Source organism: Amphiprion ocellaris, chromosome 6 (genome assembly GCF_022539595.1).
Source record: "Amphiprion ocellaris isolate individual 3 ecotype Okinawa chromosome 6, ASM2253959v1, whole genome shotgun sequence".
In the NCBI taxonomy this organism is placed as follows: Eukaryota; Metazoa; Chordata; class Actinopteri; family Pomacentridae; genus Amphiprion; species Amphiprion ocellaris.
Genome location: NC_072771.1, coordinates 39,087,202 through 39,109,805, shown reverse-complemented (window position 1 = coordinate 39,109,805; position 22,604 = coordinate 39,087,202). Strand labels below are relative to the sequence as shown.

Here is a 22,604-nt window from a genome sequence, read left to right as displayed (position 1 = left end):
GGTAATAAACGGTGACTCAACTCAGCCAGCAACTATTACTGTCATGTGTATTTATGGCTTTCATACATTATTTGCACATTGTGATGCTGAAAGGAAAAGTAGTCAGACGAAGGTGAAGGTGGACGTTTGAAGATAGTAGTCTTCATCCAGTGTCACATCAATTCAGCATTTTACCTTAAAGTGTTTAACCACCGTCATAATCTGCTCCCAAACTTAACTTATATAACAAGAAAGGCACTCAGAGAGCGCAGTACTCCGCCAAAGCTGTTCATTCCCCCATATGGCATTGTAAGAAATGCAGCATTTTTTTTTAGAAATGCAGCATTTGTTTATTAGTTATTGATGATCAGAAATCAACATAGAATGTGTCCATTTAATACAGATGTACCCACAAACACAATGACCTTGTGCTGAGCACAGGCGTGTGTTATGCATGTGTATGTTATGTACGGATACCAACTCATTGTGAACAAGTTTCAAGGCATTCTGGACAATATTTAGTCATTTTGAACAAGCTTAAAATAATACTGGATCATTTTTTTTAATCTAATTTTGAAAAAAGTCTGAATTATTCTGAACAAAATTGGCATCATTTTGGACAATTTTTAGTTATTTTGAACAGGTTTTAGATAATTTTGGATAATTTCTTATCTAATTTTGAAGAAAGTCTGGAAAAGCTTCCAGTCATTTTGAACAAAATTTGCGTCATTTTGGAATCACATGACCTAAATATGTAGCAGGTGGCGGGAATTGATGGGACTCAGAAACACCCCCACAATTTAATCAGTTGTTCCTTGGATCATTTCTGATGGATAAGTCCTGATAAGTCCTCAGAGGTGGATTTGTAGTAGGCTCACAATCATGTGATCATCAGCAAGCAGCTGATGTAGTGTTCACTTGTTGTCATGGTTACAGTGACGCCGTGCCGCTATCTGGCAATGATACAGAAATCTTTAACAAATCTGTGGATCCAGACTATAAGCTGCATCACTGCCAGAATCTATTCACTTGGTTTTTGAGTCATTTCTGACCTTCCCTGAAAATTTCATCCAAATCTGTTGGTCTGTTTTCGAGTAATGTTGCACACAGACGGTGTAACAGACAGAAGGACAAACATACGGTGATCGTCACATAAGTCCACCGCGTTCCTTGGTGGAGTAACAATGAAAAGGATTCATAATTCTTGTTGCCTGGAGTGAATATGTATGAAAATATCGCAAAATGTGAAATATAATTTTACATCTCCAAATTAGCAGCACAGTTTAGGGTTTTGCTCTAAAATTTAATACAAAATAATCAAATTGTAGAGTTTTTAACTTATATTTTCTGTGGATTTATCATGCCTAGATGTCTAGTTTTTTTCTGCTGTATGAGGTCGGATAAAGCTCAACATCTTCCTGCTTGATGTGATCTGCTAGGTGATATTCAGGACATTCAGAGGTTTCTTTCCTTCCTCTCTTTTCTTTTAAGAGTAACAAAAGCCCACAGTAGAGCTCCAGGCTGCTCTGGACTTCTTTATTACAAAACCAGTTGGACTTAAATAATAGTTTGAACATTTCTTCACAAAAGCCTTCCTAATTTGAGGACAGCCAACCGTGTCCGGAGATGATAATGTCTCAGCTCTCCCATGCCATGCCACCACCCTGACGTTCGTGTCTGCATGACAGAGCACGAGGAAGAGTTCCCACTTGGACTGATTAATGTGAAGTAATTGAGTGTGCTGCACGAGGCCCCTGACTGATGGGCCATTAATGGCAGCGACGAGAAGAGAAACCACCCCGAGGCTGCTTTCTGTCAGCGCTCGGGCTTCTGACCTTCTTTTTTAAAAACAGGCTCGACCTTTTGATTGAGCCATTTCATGATGCCACGAAGACTGATGCAGGAGCTGTACAGTCTGGGAGGCTCTAATTGAGTCCTCAGAAGTATGACGAGGCTTTTTATGGCGACGTGGATATTGGCTGGGAGTGATGATGTGGCTAAATGAAGTCTACATGAAGGGACAAAACACGAAAACACGATTTAAAAGATCAACAGGTGTAATTTTAGGCATCTTAAACATTTCCTAAAATGTTCTAAAATGGGGCTTTTATTCATTAACTTATTCTTTAATCAGCACTTTTTGAAATAAAACTCTAAAATGTTCAAGTCGCTTATGTCACGTAATGCTGAAACAATTCAAATCAGATGTATTTGTTTCTAAAGCACTTTAAAACAACCAGAGTTGACCAAAGTGCTGTACAGAGGAGTAAAAACATGATCAGAGGATAAAAATAATAAAACTAATATAAAAACAATAGAACTAGATAAAAAAATAATAGAACTAAAAGCAAAATACACAATAAAACATAAACAACAAATAGACTGGACTGCGCATCCCAGATATAACATGTGCACACGGAAACAACAAACCTAGGCGACGTGAAAAGCCAAAGAAAAGAGGTGGGTTTTAAGAAAAGTTTTAAAATTAGACAGTTAGGAGGCCTGTCTGAATTCACACCTTTCCAGTAGATTAGATTTGATTAGAATCAACTTTCTGGTCTTTGCAGTTTAACATTTAACCAGACGTGCAAACGAAGCAGTAAAATGCGTTATACACAGTATGTTGCAGTATAAATAGAATAAACATAAAATTTTAATGTTTTTATCAAATTCACTGAGTTCTCCACGACTCCTTGAAAAATGCTCCAAATACAAACTTCTGGCACCAATCAGATTCTGGAAAAAAATTAAACTTTTTTAGGCATGTTTTGTGTTTTTTTTTATATGTGTTTCAAACTGTAAAGTCAGAAAAATCTTTAGATTTTCAGCTCTGATGGTCCCTGAACTAAACAGTTGCATCAAGAAAATTAACCAAATTTAAGCCTAAAATGTTTATATTCACTTAATTCGACATGCATTCTACATCCTCCAAATATACACCATTTGCAGTAATAAGATTCTTCAATAAAGTGAAAAATTTGAGTTTTTTGGTATAACTGAGAAGTTAAAATAACAAAAAACTTTAAAAAAAAATCTGCTGTTGGGTTTCACAGGCATGTTGTGTTTTCCAAAAAAATTGTCATGTCAGAGTAGTATGAACACACTAAGTACATGAATATAGTAGCTGTAGATATCAATATATTAATAGAAACAGTAAAGAATCCTTGTAAACCACTAAATTATTCATATAAATAGCCAAAATAATAATAATAAATGCCATGTCTCCCTACTGTCAGTGGTGGGAGTGTGTGTCTGTGGGCGTGTGTGTGTCTGTGTATGTATGGGTGTGTGTGTGTATGTATGTGTGTGTGGACGTGTGTACGTGTGCGTGCTCCTGCAGTTGTGTGCATATATGTATATATGGAGGGAGGGAGGGAGGGACGGGTTTCCTTCTTTTTAATGTTTTTAATGTTGTAAAGCACTTTGCGTTGCATTTTTAACTGTATGAAAAGTGCTATATAAATAAAGTTTGATTGATTGATTGAAAATACAAAGCATTTATTAATTGTAGCTTGCTGACACTCAGGCTGTGTGACCTTTTTTTTTCATTTATGTCTTCAGATTTCATTAACTTTTGAATTATTTTCATGTAAAGTGAGGAAAGTGCTCTGAAATGATACAAAAATTAAAAACAAAGTGCTGTTGTTGGGTATGATAGTGCAGCGTGATCAGACTCCAAGTCGTAGACCTTTTTTCTATATTTTTCCTCACTACCTTCTTCCTCTCTCTGCACCTTCAGAGCAGATCACCGACAACCAGATCGAGATCGGACAGCTGAAACCTGAGCTGAAGGACAAAGTGATGTACACGTTGCTACGGAAACATCGCCACCAGACCAAGAAGTCCAACCTTCGCTCTCTGGCCGACATCGGCAAGACGGTCTCCAGTGCAAGTAGGCTGTTTTCCAACCAGGAGAACGGTAATACTGGTGCCAGTTTGGTGCAGTCTTCTTCTTTTTTTATTTAGATTTTTAAGTAGAATAAAAAAATGATATTTAATTTGGGATTTTATGAGAATAATCTACTTGGGTTTAATTAGGATTTTATTTTAGTTAGAGTCTGAGGTGCACAGAGAGTTTTGGGGCAGTGATGAATGCCAGTGTCTGCTGCCCTCCTCTGCATGAACCTACTAATGTGGCACCAAATTGTCACAAATAAGATTCAGCTGGAACCAATAGATGCAGGAAAACTTTTTTAATTGGAGACTTTACCAGATTTTTTTTCCCCTTTTACTGGACTTTTAATGTGTTAACACAAAAACTACAGTACAGCTTGCTCACTAAACTCAACATTTAATTAGTAAAATAAGCTTGTGTAAATGTCTTCTATTTCATCACAAACTTTAGTTATCAGTCTAACAGCACTTTAATGTACTCACTGTAGACTACTGTACTAACTGCATTCATAGATTCATAACTTAATTGATCAGAAGTAAACTTTATCAGCAGCACCTCTAAGTGCAGCTGGAGATAATTTCAGATCGACATCAGCTGTAGTCTCATGATTTTATGACCCTGGTGAGAAAAGTCCAAGGCCCAGCAGAAATCATAAAGCTCACCAGTGTTCTGAAGCTGAGAGATTATCAGTTCCATCAGTCAAAATCTCTGAAATTCATGATTCATGCTTACAGTGAGGTTTCACTTCATTAACTATGATTAACCCTTTGATGCGCAGCATGGGTCAAATTGATCCAAATCCAGTGGAAAATGAAATCTCCTGACCCACACTGCGCATCAAAGCATTAAATGCACGTTTTATTTAGAGTATAATGTAATAACTCTTTTCCTTCACAGGACGGGCTGTTGCTTAATCTCACTGGAGACGATCAGAAACAGAATTACTTCAAGAAGAACTTAAGATTTATGGAAAAAAAACATAAATAAAAGTATGAAAATGATTTAATTTGCCACATTTAATTGGGTTTTCACTGCTGCTGTGCAAAATGGATTTAACGCCAATCCAGTGGATTCTGAATATCAGACTGCGGCGTGAAATTAAATTCTGTCACAAAATCCTCAGTTAATGAAATTTAAATGAACAGTTAAGTTTTCTGAGCTCTGAGCAGCGACTGAAAACGTCATTAAACAACAGAGAACAACATTAAAGTGATTCAGATCATCTCCAACATGAGAACAGTAACACCCCGACGACACGCTTATCTGACAATAACAATGATCGCTGCACACTGAATAAGTAGAAGTCTCACTTTGTGTAATTAATCTGTTATCAGTTGCGAGTCACTGGAGAGTAAAGTCATTTATTAGCTACTGTCAGATTTGGGAACAAATGGAAATTCACCACATTAAAGCCTGAACCTTTTACCCACATCAAAGCAACGATAAAAAGCTTCACCAATAATCACAAATTGATTGCATCTCTTTGAGGTAAAATCATTTTATTTGCTGACCTCTGAAAACCCAAATATTGAAAACAATTAGCAAAAATAACACATGTATATATATATATATATATATATATATATATATATATATATATATATATATATATATATATAAATAAAAAAATAAAAACTAGTAATTAAAAAATCTAAACATCTATTACATATGTATGTACATACATACATACATACATACATACTCTGTAAAACCCAGATATAGAAAAAAAATTGCCAACACGATGTATATTTATTTAGATACAAATAATAAAAACTACTAAAAAACAAAACTTACATTGTATTTTTGCAACAGTGGGTTTTACAGGGTTAAATTACAGTTTTCTGTCCAGTGACTCGTGGTTTATTTATTCATCGTCTTGCTTCACTGTTTCTCTGCACTAAATGCAGATAAATTCTGTCCCTCACATCTTTCAACAGCTTCTTGGTTTTGCTCCTTTAACTAATCTCCTGCTTGGCCTCAGTCTCTGCCTTCACCTCTGCCTTCCATCTGTCCTTCCTCCTTTTTGCTGCCTGGATGTGGTTCGATAAACCTGCTGCTGCTACTAAAAGCTCGCAGTCCTCTTGAGAACTCGGTGACCTGCCTGTCAGGTCGCATCTCAATGGAGGACCTGCAGACCCAGAGGAGCAGCAGCATGGACTGGCTTAGTAAGTCCTCCTGGACCAGAATACACTCACACTGTTCTCAGTTATCAGCATCTGTCAGCTGATTGGACTAAACTGATCATCTCTAAGAAACACCACTAAGCTGCTGTGTTTTACTTGGGCTGGACAATTTAAAAATGATACCTTAGTTGTGTTTTTTCTAACAATATTACAATGCGTAATATATTTTTTAAAGCTTCAGTTCAATATATATTGTGTACCCTATCACATGATACCATTTAAATATTAACATATTCTAAAACAAATATGAGATTTCAAAGGCATGCATTGCTTTAAATGTGTATTTATTACATATTCAAATGGCATAGAAGAATTTAAGTTTACCTTTATTTTATTTTATTGTATTTTACATAGCACAGGTAAAACAACCTGTCAGGCAGCAACAAAAATAACTGCAAAAATCAATCGATTTATAAATGAAAATAAAATATTATGTGTCTCATTTTGTGGATTATTTGTGAGTCTGTGCAGCTTTGTGTTGTTGATACAGAATCAGATTTATGTCCAATCAGAACTGAGCTGCAGTTTAAATGTAGTTGCGACCAACAGGAATGTAAAAATCTCATTCACAAGAATGCAGTAAAATAGATTTCATTTTTATGTGCTTAATACCGTTAATAAATAGCTTTTTTTTAAGTTGTGTTAGACATTTTTAAAAAAATAAAACCTTCCCTTTCAGATTAGGATTTATTTGGAGTATTTCACAGCAATAGTTGAGCCCTCATTTTGCATAATTTTATTTTTGTTGATCTTTTGTTCTATAAAACACTTTATAGTCTGATTTTTATTTCTAGTGGCTGCATCACACTGACACACACGTTATTACCCACAATGCTGAAGAGGCAGATGTTCCAAAGGCTACAGTGGCACCACATTTTGCACTCGTTGGGTTTTTTATTAGTGATCTCTGGCAGCTCCAGGACTGAAGTAAGGTCAAACTCTGCTGTCAGCTCTCTGATGCTGCAGTTTGACGAGCTGAAAACCAAAAGTCAGCAGTCCATCAATCAGCCTGACGTTCACCTGCTTCACATGAAGGAAGCACTTAGAGCACTTTGAAGTGAAAGGAAGGACACGAGGACGGGCAGATATTCTCCACAGTGAAGCTCAGATTAGACCGAGACCATCTGCAGCTGCTGCTCAAGCTAACTTTGCACAAGCTGGATAAGCATGAAGAAAGATGAATGAAGAATATTAATTATACTGTTTTATTTAAATTGATTAACTGAGACCAGCTGTCCTTTGAAAACAGATAATTTATTTGAACATATTCAACACTGAACTTTAAATACTGTCGATATAAACCCTCTCTGCAACAAACTATTTTTTTATTTGTCAATTAATCGGTTGTTTACTTGAATTTTAAAATATGAGAAAAATATTGATCAGATTTTCTCAAAGCCTAAGATGATGTCTTTAAATGTCGTGTTTTTGTTCGTTTTTGTTTTACAACCAGAAGATTTTAAGTTTGCTGTTACAGAGGAGGAAAGACACTAGAAAATCTGAATTTATTTATTTTTTAACTACTCAAAACAACGAGTCAATTATCAAAATAGTTGCTGATTATTTTAATAGTGGAGAATTAGTTGAATATTTGTTGCAGCTCTAGTGGTAGAATGTGAACGGTGACGTAGCACTAAGCTGCAGAATTCCAATTATTATCCAGTTATTATCCTGTCAGACATTTCTTCTATTTGCCGGACCAGTGTTGATGACTCGGACTCCAGACTTTATCACATGACGGTATAAACGACGGTCAGTGGCGTCTTTCTGTCCTACAGTTTGCATGAGTATCACTGCTGTCTTGGTAATTCTTTTATGGTGCTGCTTGTGGAGGAAACCCTCTGGGCCACTGTCTTTTCCTGGGTCTATGCCTTCCTCTTTTCCAAACTTAGTTATTTAGATCTCGGTGAAGGTGAAGCTGCTCTAACGGCTCAGTGTTGTATTTAAACAGACAGTCCGACTACGACCCACCGGAACCTGACGTCCAGCAGCCTCAACGACATCTCCGACAAACCGGAAAAGGACCAGGTGAGTTGACCTGGTTATACACTACCGCTCAAAAGTTTGGGGTCACTCAGAAATGTCCTTATTCTTGAAAGAAAAGCTTTTTTTTTTTTCAATGAAGATAAAATTAAATTAATTCAGCCTTGGGGCTTAAACATTTCGATGTCGTAGAATATAAAGATTTTCTGTCTGCTGTTCTGTTTTCTGATCAGATATGTAAGAAACTAACCATTGAATTATTAAGATCATGATATTGTTTATCACATAATTTCACCAGACAAGTAGGCATTGGTCCTCCTCATCCCAAAGGTATGTTATCTTACACCATGTATTAGAACCAGAAGCTGTAAAAAACAGAAAGAATGTAAACTTTCAAACTCATCATGGGTGACTTTTGGTTTTACTGGGAAAAAAATTAACCAAATCTGAGGTTAAAAATGTGATATTTCATTAAAATCTCATTATTCTACATGTCTCATTTAAAAAAATCACCAAAAATAAAGCATCAGTACTAACCGGATTCTGTAAAAAACTAAAAAATCTGCATTCATTTGTGTAACCGTGAAGACATTAATGACTCAGCTGTGACCAGCAGTCACATGACAAAAAATGAGGGAGTTTTCAGCTGAACTGCAGGCAGCGTTTACACAAAGTATGAAAACAGATTCATGTAAGTAGTAAAACATCATTAGTATGTAAAGTCACTCTTTTCTTTCCAGGATTGGAACCACCTGTGTCGTACATTTAGATTTATTCTGATAACAAAGACATTAAACTCCCATTTTCCCCCTTTTTTTATGATTATGATTGGGGGCAGTGGTGGCGCAACGGTTAAGTCTCTGGACTACTAATCAGAAGGTCGGTTGTTCAAACCCCGATGCGGCCACTTGAGCGAGGCCCTTAACCCTTCCTGCTCCAGGGGGCGCTGTACTGTGACTGACCCTGCGCTCTGACTCCCCAATTGGGGGGACATGCAAAAATCTGAATTTCCCCTTATGGGATTAATAAGGGATAATAATAAAATTTATGACATGACTTTGTCAAACTGCACAGAAGACATTTTTTAGTTTTGTTTCCTTCACGGTTGTGCTGTTTCTATAGAGGTACAGTACTTTATATATTGCAGTAAAAAAATTAGCCCACAGTAAGTAAAAATGACAGCAACAGAAACATGTTTCAAAAGCTAATTAAACCAGATGTAAAATTCAGCTTGATGGCCTTTTATTCTGAAAAACACACCAGGGGACATGTAGCATTAACGTCATGTGTAGAATCTTTTTTTTCCCCAATTAAATGTCAAAAGCAAAGTGACGCTCCAGTCCAATCAGGCCAGTAAAGGTGAGAAGAGTCAATCATTTATTTAACAGCCTGCTTGAAATGACATTTGTCAGAAGGAAAAGTCTTTCAAGCCTGACTGGAGCAGACGGACAGATGTAGCTTCATCCAGTCAGAGCAGAACCAGGCAGAATGTAGCTGCTGGTTCAGAGATAACATCGACTAAAGTGCATTGTTCCGTCGTCATGGTTCAGCTCGCTGCGTCTCTACGACTAGCATTTTATTCCAAGTCTGTTCTGAATAGACTTCATCTTTAGTGGTTAATGTGGAAATCTTTGGTGGCAAGATGATTCAGCAGGGAGGACGAGGCTGATAAACGTGGGAACAATTGGTAGCAGAACGAGAGAAGGGGGGAGGGGGGAATAAAAAGTAAATGATTACATTAGAATATCAGGACACACCCTGAGACTCTTCCAGTGTATTTCCACTTTACTCTGTCTTAGATTATCTGCCACTCCTGAGATACTGGATTTATTTTTTTTTCTCATTGTACTTCTCCTTTGGCCTCTGATGTTAGTATGACACACTTCTTATCAGTCCTGCTTTTAAGTGGAAAACCACAACACTGACTACAGCTACCATTAACCCTTACAAACCAACATCTACACGTTGAGTCTGAATAAATTTTCCTTCTAGCCTGAGCTGCTTTCGACGTATTTATTACAGTGTGGTGCAACACACATAAAATAAAACGGCATGACTTGACCTTTTCAGCGTTTCTTATCTGTGGGACAAAGTGTTGCGAAAATAAACTTTTTAAACTTTACGCCAATAGTAATTAAAGTTGCATACAGCTCCGTGTTAAACTGCAAATCACCATTGCATAAAGACGTTAGCCCTCTGAACCCCAAGCAATTTCTAAGTCTGCTTTTTATGCCGCCAAGGAACGCGGTAGTTCTGTGACGATTGGTGTACGTTTGTCTGTCTGTCTGTCTGTCAGCAACATTTCTCAAAAACAGACTAACGGATTTGGATGAAATTTTCAGGGAAGGTCAGAAATGACACAAGGACCAAGTGATTAGATTTTGGCAGTGATGCGGCTTATAGTCTGGATCCACGGATTTGTTAAAGATTTCTGTATCATTGCCAGATAGCGGCACGGTGTCACTGTAACCATGACAACAGGTGAACACTACATCAGCTGCCTGCTGATGATCACATGATTGTGATCCTACTACAAATCCACCTCTGAGGACTTATCAGGACTTATCCATCAGAAATGATCCAAGGAAAAACTGATTAAATTGTGGGGGTGTTTCTGAGTCCCATCAATTCCCGCCGCCTGCTACATATTTAGGTCATGTGATTCGGTATCCGTACATAACGTACACATGCAGAACACACGCCTGTGCTTCTTGTACTGTAAAAACAAATACAGCATGGATGACTAGACCTTATAATGACCAAGAGAAGAGCTGAAAAGTAAAAGAACTGAAATTAAAAAGTTGAGGGCTCATAAGGTTAAAGAAAGCGCAGGAGGTTAAATATAGTAGCTTCTACAACATTGTTCCAATTCCAGTCTTAAATGTGTTATTTAGACACTTCTGGTGGAATAAAAGCAAAAGCTTATACTAGCAGTGCTACGTTCTACGTGTTATCCATTAGTTCCCATGATAATTTAGATATAAAACTGGATGAGCAACAAAACAAATTCCTTCATAGGTGATTTTCTTATCCATAAAGCTGCTGTTCTGCTCCATTGTGTTTGTGCGTTGACCTCGGCCTGAATGGACACATCACACTCTACTGATAGCTGAATAGTTCCATTATCACAGTTCACAGCAGCCGTTTGTTCGTACGCAGGAGATCAGGATTAGATCAGAGCGGCCCAGTAAGCTGCTGTAGGACAAATAGAGTGAAAGAGACGACCGGACAGGAAGCACATCTTCCACACCCACTCGGGCTGTAAATATCACTCAGGAGGTCAAACGGGCTGAGAACGTTTCCACACTAGCAGCTTCACCAATAACCTGAAGCTAGTAGAGATAAGATGAAGAGTAGATGTTCATCAGATAATGTAAACTTATGGAACAGTCTGGATGATGAAATGATTTAAGAAACTATACAAAAATGACTGAAAAATATAATAATGTGGAACCGTAAAGGTGTTGTTGAGGTTTCTAAAGAACGTATAAAAATAGAAGGTTTGATGCAAACAGGAAACAGTAAGATATGAGATTTACGGACATGTAGCAGGTTAATGACTTCATCCTGCTTGTTTTCAGACATTTTAGCTTCTTGATTTGGTTTTGCAGATTTTAATGGCCAGGTGTGTATTTTAGAGATGATTTGATGATGATTTTATTCATGTGCAAACCTCTTCCGCACGGAATTTTATCTACATTGAAAGAAAACATGTTTCTCTCCACATTCCTGCTGCTTTAGATGGATCTGAATTACATAAACACATACAGGACACTATCTACTTCTAGTCATATCTACCCATGAAGATAGTTTGGTTACGTTTGTTTGGGGCTTTAGATATCAGACTGAAGTTTTTAGTTGCACCTAAAATATTAATAATCTTTCTGAGCCCCAACAAGGAATACACATTATATCTCATCACACCTGTTCTCAGATATCTGGATCAGCTTATGGTTGATTTCAGAATTGATAACAAAAAAAAGTACTTCTTTGTTCATAAAATCCTTCTGCATCGGGTAGAATGAGAAACAATACAAATTGGACTCTTTCTAAATGCGGAAAGACAGAGTTCATGCACCTTAACCCAACATCTGAGGAGACATTGCATGAACTAGATGGGTCAGAAATCTAAAAAGTTGAGCATTTCCTAGATCTTGGAGGCTACACCAACACAGCACATGATATAGAAACAAAAACTGGTAAAGCTTGGGGAGCTGTCAAAAATATACGTATCTCCAATTAAAACGGCACCAAAATGAGAGGATTCAAGGTGTCAGTGGAATCCATCTGGCTTTGTGGATCTGACTCCTGGTCACTATCGAAGAATCTCTCAAAAAGGATTGATGGGACTTCTACCAGAATGCTCTGGATGGAACAAAACATCTGGAAATCACACCTCACCAACAAGTCGCTATATGGCTCACATACACACTATATGGCTCACATCCACGCTTCAACCATCATTAGGCAACATAGACCAGCCCTGGATGGACATGTGGTGAGACTCAACGAAGCAGAATCATACTATCAGAAGGGTCGGCAGGCCGAGCACAACATTAAGGAAGGTGCTAGAAGAAGACACTGGTCTGGAAGGCAAAGAACTACAGAGGGAGCTGGAGGAAGAACTTCATTCATGTCACTGATTCCGTCGGATGCTATTGACTGACTGAAAATCTAAAATATCCTTGTATTACTGGATCTCTCTGACTGGAACCCATCAAACCCCTTAAACTGCTTTTGATTACCTCAGAAAATCTTTTTGTCATTGGGTTGAACTGATCCAACAGCAGTTAAAGAGACACAATCAAATAACTAACATTATTTCTGTGTGTTTTATACCAGTAATACAAGATTCAACTTTATTTACTTGTTACAGCAGCTCCAGAGTAGCAGAGCAGAGTGAGAAAGTGCTGGATTAAGTAAATGAGAGCAGGCTGAGGTGTGGGTGGTTCATTAGGGCAGTGTGGTATGGATTAGCTGTGATCGCACACAGGTCAAGATGTGTACTTACGCAGGTTTAACCTCTCGACTCAATCATTTACAGACAAACGCTCTGCCAAGATGGTTCAACGGGCTGTGATTGGATCCGTTTGGATCTCACCAGTGGAAGGTCACAAGTTTATGGGATTTCGGTCCTTCAGAGGTTGAGGACGGAAAGTTCAGGATCTGACAATGACGAATGTGATGATGACAGAAAGTCTGGCTTCATGTAGTCGTACTCAGTGTTTTAATTCTCTATCCTGATTCTGTTCTAGAGAGGATAAAATATTAGTCCATCCTCTTTTTTTGAGTTCTGTTATCATTTTATTTTACTTTAGAATAACAAAGCGGCTCTCAGACTTTATATCTTAAAGCTATTTGTACAGTGTCCTATGCATCGTCTACTAAAAGCTTCATTCTGATTGGAGGAAATGTTGCCGTTCCTGTTCTAACCCAGTTTAGGGCAGCTAAATTTCAGTTCACAGCTTGAAAGCTCAACAGCTCATTGTCTGGACAGGTGTAATATCAAGAAGTTAAATCTGTCTCTTTGTTTAGGAAACACAAAAACTAGCAAAAATAATGTTAACATGGAATAAACCTGAAGTCACAAAGCAACAGATTCAGATCGAATCAAACTGTAGTAAAATGGACTTTCCTTATTTTATTGCACTCAGTGAATGGAAAACACATTAGTGAGATATGAGGAGTATGCCACTGGAAATCTGAATGTATACTGTAAACAAAGCATTGGAAAACATCAAATAAATTACATGTTTACTCTGATATTTATCTTCCCAGTTGTGCTCATTTAACCACTGCATTGTATTTACTATCAGGCAATAACAGGCATTAAATTAGGCTTTTTTATTGTTAGTTTGCCAACACAGACTTGCACAGGGACAGTGTATGTTACTTTCGGAACAGGAATGTATGTATATTTACTTAAAGTGACAGTACTGTAGATCTATGAGGATTCATGTAACCTTTTCATGATATTTTATCTGTGTAATTCAGATTTGTAGCCTTTTTTGTGCTGCTGTAGTTGTTGATGATTTGGAAATTAGCGAACCATTTCAGAAACGTTAACTGAAATATACGTATGAAACACAGGTCCTGTACATCATCTCTGGCTGTCTGATGTTTTAATGTTAAGATACAACGCAGCAGTTTTCTGCAACAATCTTATCTAGATACTGTATTTATGAGTCGTTAACTTTCTTTGAAGTTTTATTTATTTATTATCTCAATCTGCTTATTTATTGGCCCTTTATAATTGGTCAAACTATATCAGTGGAAACCTGATGTGAACCCTAACACTGACCGATGTCGCCATTACCAAACTCTTCAGAGCTACTGTATCATAACATTTTCTCTATGACTTTGCTTTCTTTCCTAATTACAACCTCTCATATTCTTTGAATGTACACTCACCAGCCACTTTATTAGGTACACTTGTTCACATAAATAGCTAATCAGCCAATCACATGGCTGCAACTCAATGCATTTAGGCATGTAGACGTGGTCAAGACAACTTACTGAAGTTCAAACCAAGCATCAGAATGAGGAAGAAAGGACACAAGTGATTTTTAATGTGGCATGGTTATTGGTTTGAGTGTTTCATAAACTGCTGATCGACTGGGATTTTCACACATAATCATCTGCAGAATGGACAGACTGGTTGGAGATGATAGAAAGGCAACAGTAACTCAAGTAACCACTGGTTACAACCAAGGAATGCAGAATTCCATCTCACAACAATCTTGAAGAAGATGTTCTACAGCAGCAGAAGATCACACCAGATTCCTGTCAGCTGAGAACAGGAAACTGAGGTGACAATTTGCACAAGCTCACTAAAACTGGACAATAGAAGATTGGAGAAACGTTGCTGGTCTGATGAGTCTCCATGAGTCTCAGAACTTGGTGTAAACAACATGAAAGCATGGATCCATCCTGCCTTGCACCAACGGTTCAGGCTGCTGGTGGTGTAATGGTGTGGGAGATATTTTCTTGGCACAGTTTGGACCCCTTAGTACAAACTCATCATGGTTTAAACTCCACAGTCTACCTGAGTATTGTTGCTATCTCCATCCCATAATGACCACAGTGGACCATCTTCTGATGCTACTTCCAGCAGGACAATGCTCCACGTTACAAAGCTCAGATCATCTCAAACTAGTTGCTTGAACATGACAATGAGTTCTCTGTCCTCCAACGGCCTCCACGGTCACCAGATCTCCATCCAGTAGAACCTTTGGGATGTGGTGGAACGGGAGATTGGATCATGGATGTTCAGCTGACAAATCTGCAGCAACTGTGTGATGCTATCATGTCAATATGGACCAAAATCTGTGAGGAATGTTTCCAACACCTTGTTGAAAGTATGACAAGAATTAAAGCTGTTCTGAAGGCAAAAGGGGTCCAACTATTTACTAGCATGGTGTACCTAATAAAGTGGCCAGTGAGTTTAAAATGGTGGGTTATAAAACAAACAAATCAAGCAGATGATATAACGTGACAGGACAGTCCATGAAAAGAAACTATCAAACTACTCCAGAAAACCTTCTATGTGGATCAGTGCAGTTTGCTACACAATTCTGAAAAAAAAGTTCATGCACTTAAATCTTTGCTGTCCAATTCTTATTCCAAGCACAGAAAGTAAAACTATCCACATAATCCTCATTTATATGGAGCACAAACACTGTGCCGACTAAGCTGGTTAATCAGCTGCATCTTCCAATATAGTACCAGAATCAAACACAATCTGTGCACACTTTTGTAAAAACAAATCAACATCTTCAGGATGCCTCATGAATTTCAATAAAGATGATTTTCTGTGGGATTAATTGTCCATCATGCCGAGATTTGTCTTGATTTTCACTCTACTTTGAAGTACAGTCAACCCAAACAATAATTCTTCTAATTTAGAGGTAGAAACACGTGAAAAGCTATTTTCACTGCAGTATAAAGTCCTGCACCTCTATGGACAACAACACAATCACATCTAGAAGTAGACACAACTAAAACATGTCTCCTGTGCAGTTTGTGTTGTGATAGATGAAAACGGGCAAACACTTAATCAAAGACACAACTATAGGACTTAAATTTCCTTTAGAGATAAAATGTTGAACCTGTGGAGCTCAGCAGGTATCAGAAAGAAATACAGACCTCATGTTACCACTGGTCTCCTCTTTAGACAACAGGGAGCCTCCTGCTTTGGTATTTAGCCTGAATGGGATTGTCCTGTTTGATATAGGTTGTTTAATTAGTACTCTGTTTAGGACGGCTTGCTGGTGTGAATGTAACATTTAATGCCTCCTCCCATTCTTTTTCTTTTGTACTTTCAGCTGAGGAACAAGTTCATGAAGAAGTTGCCGAGAGACGCCGAGGCCTCCAACGTGCTGGTAGGGGAGGTGGACTTCCTGGACGCCCCCTTTGTGGCGTTTGTTCGTCTGCAGCAAGCTGTGATGCTCGGAGCCCTGACGGAGGTTCCTGTTCCCACAAGGTGAAATTCAGGAATAGGAGCTAAAGTGTCATGTAGAAAGATGCATCAGGCCTTGATTTCTGTTGAGAAGTTGTAGCTGTGTGGATGTAACTCAGGCTACTTTACACATAGACTCTAAGGTTTTAGAATACTGACAAAAATCAGGAAAAAACTCTTTAATTAAAAAACAAGATGTTAGAAAATATACAATACATATCCCTAATTAAAAGAGAATTTGGATGACATTTATTGTACTTTTCCTGTGTTTACCTAAAGTTATAGCTTAAACCACTGCTGCAGTTTAAAGACTGAAACTTTCCGATCATAAAAACTGAAATTTAAAATTTATTGCTGCACTGATGTCAAAGACTAGTTTGTAAAAGTGTTTTTCCTTTCTTCTATACTTTGATTTCAGACTGAGAAAACTTTATTTGTCCCCAGGGGGCAATTAAAATTAAAATTCAATTATACGCCTCTAAGTTTATAACTACCACAGATTTTCACCATGTGGGCCTTTAAAGTTTTATTGCTATAATCTACATGGAAGAGCACTTGTGAGGTAATTAAATGATGTCAAAACAGAAGAAAAAAATGTTCTTATCTTTAACTGTTGTTCTGTAAACACAGAAGCTTCCTTATCAGAGCGAAAAACTTTGTTCTGATGTTTAGGAGGAAGCTGTAAAACCAGAACAGATTCAAAACAAGAAAAGCACTCAGAGCGCAGTACTCCTCCAAGGCTGCTCAGCCGTATCATTTATGACGGATGAAATCAGGAAAATATCCGTGGCAGAAATCACAGCACTATAGAATGTGACCATTTAATATAGATTTACCCCCAAACAAGCACAGGCGTGTGTTCTGCATGTGTACGTTATGTACAGATACCAGATCATGTGACCTAAATATGTAGCAGAATTGATGGGACTCAGAAACACCCCCACAATTTAATCAGCTGTTCCTTGGATCATTTCTGATGGATAAGTCCTGATAAGTCCTCAGAGGTGGATTTGTAGTAGGCTCACAATCAGCTGACGTAGTGTTCACTTGTTGTCATGGTTACAGTGACACTCTGCTATCTGGCAATGATACAGAAATCTTAAACCAATCCATGGATCCAGACTATAAGATGCATCACTGCCAAAATCTAATCACTTGGTCCTTGTATCATTTCTGATTTTCCCTGAATATTTCATCCAAATCTGTCTGTTTTTGAGTAATGTTGCTGACAGACAGACAGACAGACAGACAGACAGACAGAGACAAACAGACAAATGTACACCAATCGTCACAGAACTCCACCGTTCCTTGGTGGAGGAATGACCAAATCACCTGGACAGATGCAAACATGAAAAGGTTGCCGATATTGACAGAATATTAGAATTTATTGCATTTATAATAAGTGCTGCTTTTCTTTCTGCAGGTTTTTATTCATCCTGCTGGGACCCAAAGGCAAAGCCAAATCGTACCATGAGATCGGCAGAGCGATCGCCACACTGATGTCGGATGAAGTGAGTCGCAGAGCCTCTGTGATTTCTTTTGTGTTTTTCATGTAATACAAAGGATCATTTTCTCTCATATCCTTGTGTTTTGATCGTTAATGTCTCATTTAAGGTGCACCCTGTAAGGCCTGACAACATTTTATTTTAACGTCTCTGCTGTAAATACTGTTAATGAACTCGTTAGAGATGGTTTTTAATTTGATTTACCTCTAAGCTTGTTATTTAGACAGTTTATGACTGTCAGTTCCTGTACATTTTCTCCTCCACATGTAGAATGACAGTCAGTTTCTTAGAATGTAGTTTCAGCTTCTTCTCAACATTTTCCTGTTTGAATTTGTCATGGTAAGATTTATTTACAACTTTGTTTACTTAGTACTACTACTGAGAACTAAAACGATCGCTCTGCAACTTCTGAGACAGACACCATATATAATTATAAGTTCTACCAGGAGGTAGAAGGACTGATTGTATTACTATTAATTAGGGCAGGGTCTTCAACGCATTAATTTCGATTAATTAGGTACAGCGGAAAATAACGCGTTAACCGTAATAAAGCAATTAATTGCACCCTCCTCAGTTCCCTCATTTCTGGCACAAGGGTAACTCTGATGAACACTCCAGCCCAGTAGGTGGCGGTAATGAACCTAAAGTCTGTTTGTAGCCATGAAGAAGAAGCACAGGAAGCACTGAGTGAAGTCAGGCTCTGGTGAACAGTGAAGGAAGATGAGATTGAGCTTGTTGGACAGAAAGTTTCCTTTTAAAAATCTTCCTGATGGCAGCTTGGATAAAAGCCTGGTTGTGTACAAATTGTACAACAAAGAGTTTTCTGATCACTGCAGCACTTCAAGCTGACGGTATCACCTCAATGTAAAACATGTTGCTTTTAGCACCAGAGCTAACGTTAGCTACGAGTCATGCTAACGGCTAACGGTGTAGCCATCCCATAATAGACCACTTTTCTAGACAGTGCTTGAGTTTACAGAAAGTCTTAAAATGTTGAATAAAATCGCTATAATTGCACTTAGATTTGCAGTAATCTGTGAATGTAGCAGACAGATGAAAAATGCAGATAAATAGAAATGAAACATTTTTGTGGTTTAAGGTTTTACTCCATCGAGGCTCTGCCTCCTTGGAGGAGAAATAACCTAAACAACAAATATATCTCTTTTAATAACTTAATCATAAACTTTTTGTTTATAAAAAATTACATAAATAAAAATTGATATTCCTATAAAAAGAACCATCAAAATGACAGCATTTATCAGACCCAGAAAAGATGAAAACAGAATGAATCTCTGGATTTTCAACTTTCTGAAGCTCCTTGAACTACTTATGCTGAATTTATGTGCCATACAGTGGGAAAAAAAAGTAACTGAATTCAGTATTTAAGTCATCAAAATCACTTTTTTCTATATGTCCCATTTTCCTTTTTTAAAATAAATTTTAAATTATAAACAAGTATATGTCTATTATTGTGTCAAATATTGCTATTTGACAAAATTGCAATTATTGTGATTAATTAATTACAAAGCCTGTAATTAGATAAATTTTTTTAATCACATCCACCACTACTATTAATACAATAAATAACTCAAATAAAAACTCAGATGCGAGCAGTAGCTCATTAAAGGAAATCTAAATTTACTTAGATCAAACTTTTAGGGGTTTATAAAGTCTGAAAAGCTTACATCTGCCAGTTTTCTCCATTAACTAATTAGTTGTTTGTCCTATAAAATGCAAGAATATAGTTAAAAATCTCAAGGTGACGAATGTCTACAACTAAAAGATCTTCAGTTTACTGTCACAGAGGAAGAAGGAAACCTGGAAATATTGACGTTTAAGAAGAATTCAGACTTTTCTTTGAACATTTATCATTAATTATCAAAATAATTGAAGATTAATTCAATAGTTGATAATCTATTAATCGTTGCAGGTGTAACATTCTGTGAGTGGATTTCTCTGATGAAACGCGTCTCTGTCCATCCAGAGTCACTCCTTTTCTTGTTCATTAGTGCTCAGATGTTACACTTGGCTGCTCGGTGCCTCTTTATGCTCGGACTCTTGTCTTTCACACCCGAACGCTTCGTCCTTCTCTGTCTGTGCTCAGGTCTTCCACGACATCGCGTACAAAGCCAAGGACAGACAGGACCTGCTGGCCGGCATCGATGAGTTTCTGGATGAGGTGATCGTTCTTCCTCCCGGGGAGTGGGACCCGGCCATCAGGATAGAGCCTCCAAAGTCACTCCCCTCCTCCGACAAAAGGTCCACAAGTTCAGTTCAGCTTTCTAGTTTAGGGGCTTGTATTAAAGAGAAAAGCTACCTGCTTTTAGATATTTTATTGAACATTAACCCTCGTGTCGTCCTGCGGGTCAAATTGACCCGTTTCAAAGTGTGAAAATGTGGAAAAAAAATATATTTTCACAGTGAAACTTCTGATGTCCACATTTTAAGGAATTTTTTGAACATTTTTTGGTGGAAAAAAGAAATGTTAAAAAAATGTTTAAGAACATTCACAAAAAATCAACCAAAAACCAGTTGATTTTTTTGTGAATGTTTTTAAGAAAATATTAGAAGTTTTACTGATATATATGGAATCATTTTAGATATTTTTTGGATTTTTTGGAAGATTTTGACTCATTTTTTGAAAATATTTACAAGAATTTTCTTGCCAAATTTGGGGATTTTAAATTGTGTTTAATAAAACTTTTAAGGAATTATCTGAATTTTCTTCCTGAAGGTTTTGCAAATTTTCAGAAATTTGGGGAATTTTTTTGCTGAATTTTTGGATTTTTTTCAGACAAGGAAACTATTTTTTGGGGCCCGTAAATGAAGACAACAGGAGGGTTAAAGTTGAGCGATTTCCTTGTTGTGATCTTATCTGAAAACCACGAGCGTTCACTGATTCAACAAAGACATCAGGCTGTAAATTAGTCCACCTGTCATTTCCATAAACATACAGAGAAAAGAACTGGTTTAATTCTGGCAGCTTACATCAAAGTGCCAACCAACTACATATTTTACTTGCAATGTGTTTTTCTCCTCCCTTTTATTCCTTTTTTCTCCTTTCTTTTCTTTCTTTTATTAGAGCCTACCTTTTATTTCATTTACTTTGATAACTGTTTTTTTGTCATTGCTTTTTTCCCCCAACAGAATCATTGTTGAATCATTTCTTCATGTTTTAATCCATCTTAACCATTTTTAAGAAAAAAAACTTTAAAATTTGACTTAAAATGGCATTAAAGAAGATTTTCGGTGGGATTAATGCTGCACTGTGCCAGCCGTTTTCAACCACTTTTGGACCAGAATGTTTCCACAGATTTACAACAACCTCTACTGAACCTGCTTCATTTGATAGTTTCTGCGACATACAGTCATAGAAACTGTCGTCGGCATCCTGGATGTGTTCCTGTTTTCTCATAATTCACCAGAAAAAACTTTAGAAAGTGACTTTTGGGTAAACTTTCAAGATTGCTAATGGCAATATGGGATGATTTGGTGAAACATAGATAAAGCCAAATTAAACTGAAACATTACCATCATCATCATCAGCCGCCTAACACACATTTATGATGCACACATGTAATTGCTGCTAAAGCACATTTACTGAGTTTGTGGTTGAAAACTGAGCCAATGAGCTCCAGACGTCCTTATTAAACATGTAAGAAGCTGCAGATCTGCTCTGGATGCTGCGTCTGCAGGAAATACTTCATGTTACAGAAGCTGCACAATCACTGAAGTGCATCCAGGTGAACAACACAGAGTTGAATTATGAAGGAGCAGCTGTAGGTTTCACATGAAGATGCAGTTTTAGGCAGCAAAGAATGCACGAGTGAGCTGTTTACGTGACCACTCATCAGCCTCTTTAACATCAGATGTCTCAGGGGTTGTGACTGTAAGATATGGAACTGTTTCAAAGTGATCAAATGGTCATAAAAGTAAAGTTTCCGCTGCAAAGACTGAACAAAACTGTACTTGTGTGTGTTTTAGGAAAAACATGTATGCAGGAGGCGACTCTCAGATGAACGGAGACATGCCTCATGATGGTGGTCACGGAGGAGGAGGAGGACACGAGATCGGAGAGGAGCTGCAGAAGACGGGAAGGTATGAAACTGTCAACAGCAGCAACATTAGAGGTGTCATCTAAACGGCTGAATATTTTTATTCACCTGTCAACCTAAACACTGAGCACTGAGGGATCCTTTCTAAGACTAAACATGTAAAAGTAAAGCTGTAGAGGAAAACACAAGAAGGTGAAGAAACTGTACAGCACTGAAACAGCAAAATGTGAGTTTTAGAATATTTCACAAGGAACCGAAGTGGAGCAAGACTGAGAAAATAGCAATAATTTGAAAGAAATCTTGAGATGAATTTGATAAACCTTCAATAATCCCACAGTGGGGAATAGGAGGGATAATGCAAAAATAAAGAAAATTTAAATAAACTACAAATATACAAAAGTACTGATGATATTGTGCAGATGCTTCCATATGTGCAAATTCTGATACTGCACAGATTCATAGCATTTAATTTTCAAAGGGGTCCTAAAAACACAAACACTGCATTATTTAGCACTGGAAATAGTCAAACACAAAAATCTTCTCACT

General features: G+C 37.5%; 1 protein-coding gene across 6 annotated transcripts in view; it reads left to right on the top strand.

Moving 5' to 3' along the window:
- Nucleotides 1-22,604, top strand: part of slc4a4a (solute carrier family 4 member 4a) — a 93,695-nt gene that overhangs the window by 40,721 nt on the left and 30,370 nt on the right. For 2 of the 6 annotated variants that reach the window (XM_055011187.1, XM_055011188.1), the window contains exons 7-13: nucleotides 3,719-3,898; nucleotides 5,944-6,039; nucleotides 8,009-8,085; nucleotides 16,365-16,522; nucleotides 17,922-18,009; nucleotides 20,108-20,262; nucleotides 21,988-22,101. In XM_055011187.1, coding sequence (XP_054867162.1) covers nucleotides 3,719-3,898; nucleotides 5,944-6,039; nucleotides 8,009-8,085; nucleotides 16,365-16,522; nucleotides 17,922-18,009; nucleotides 20,108-20,262; nucleotides 21,988-22,101 — 868 coding nt within the window. The remainder of the gene's footprint in view (nucleotides 1-3,718; nucleotides 3,899-5,943; nucleotides 6,040-8,008; nucleotides 8,086-16,364; nucleotides 16,523-17,921; nucleotides 18,010-20,107; nucleotides 20,263-21,987; nucleotides 22,102-22,604) is intronic. The other 4 variants (XM_055011190.1, XM_055011192.1, XM_055011189.1 and 1 more) reach the window with 2 other exon arrangements.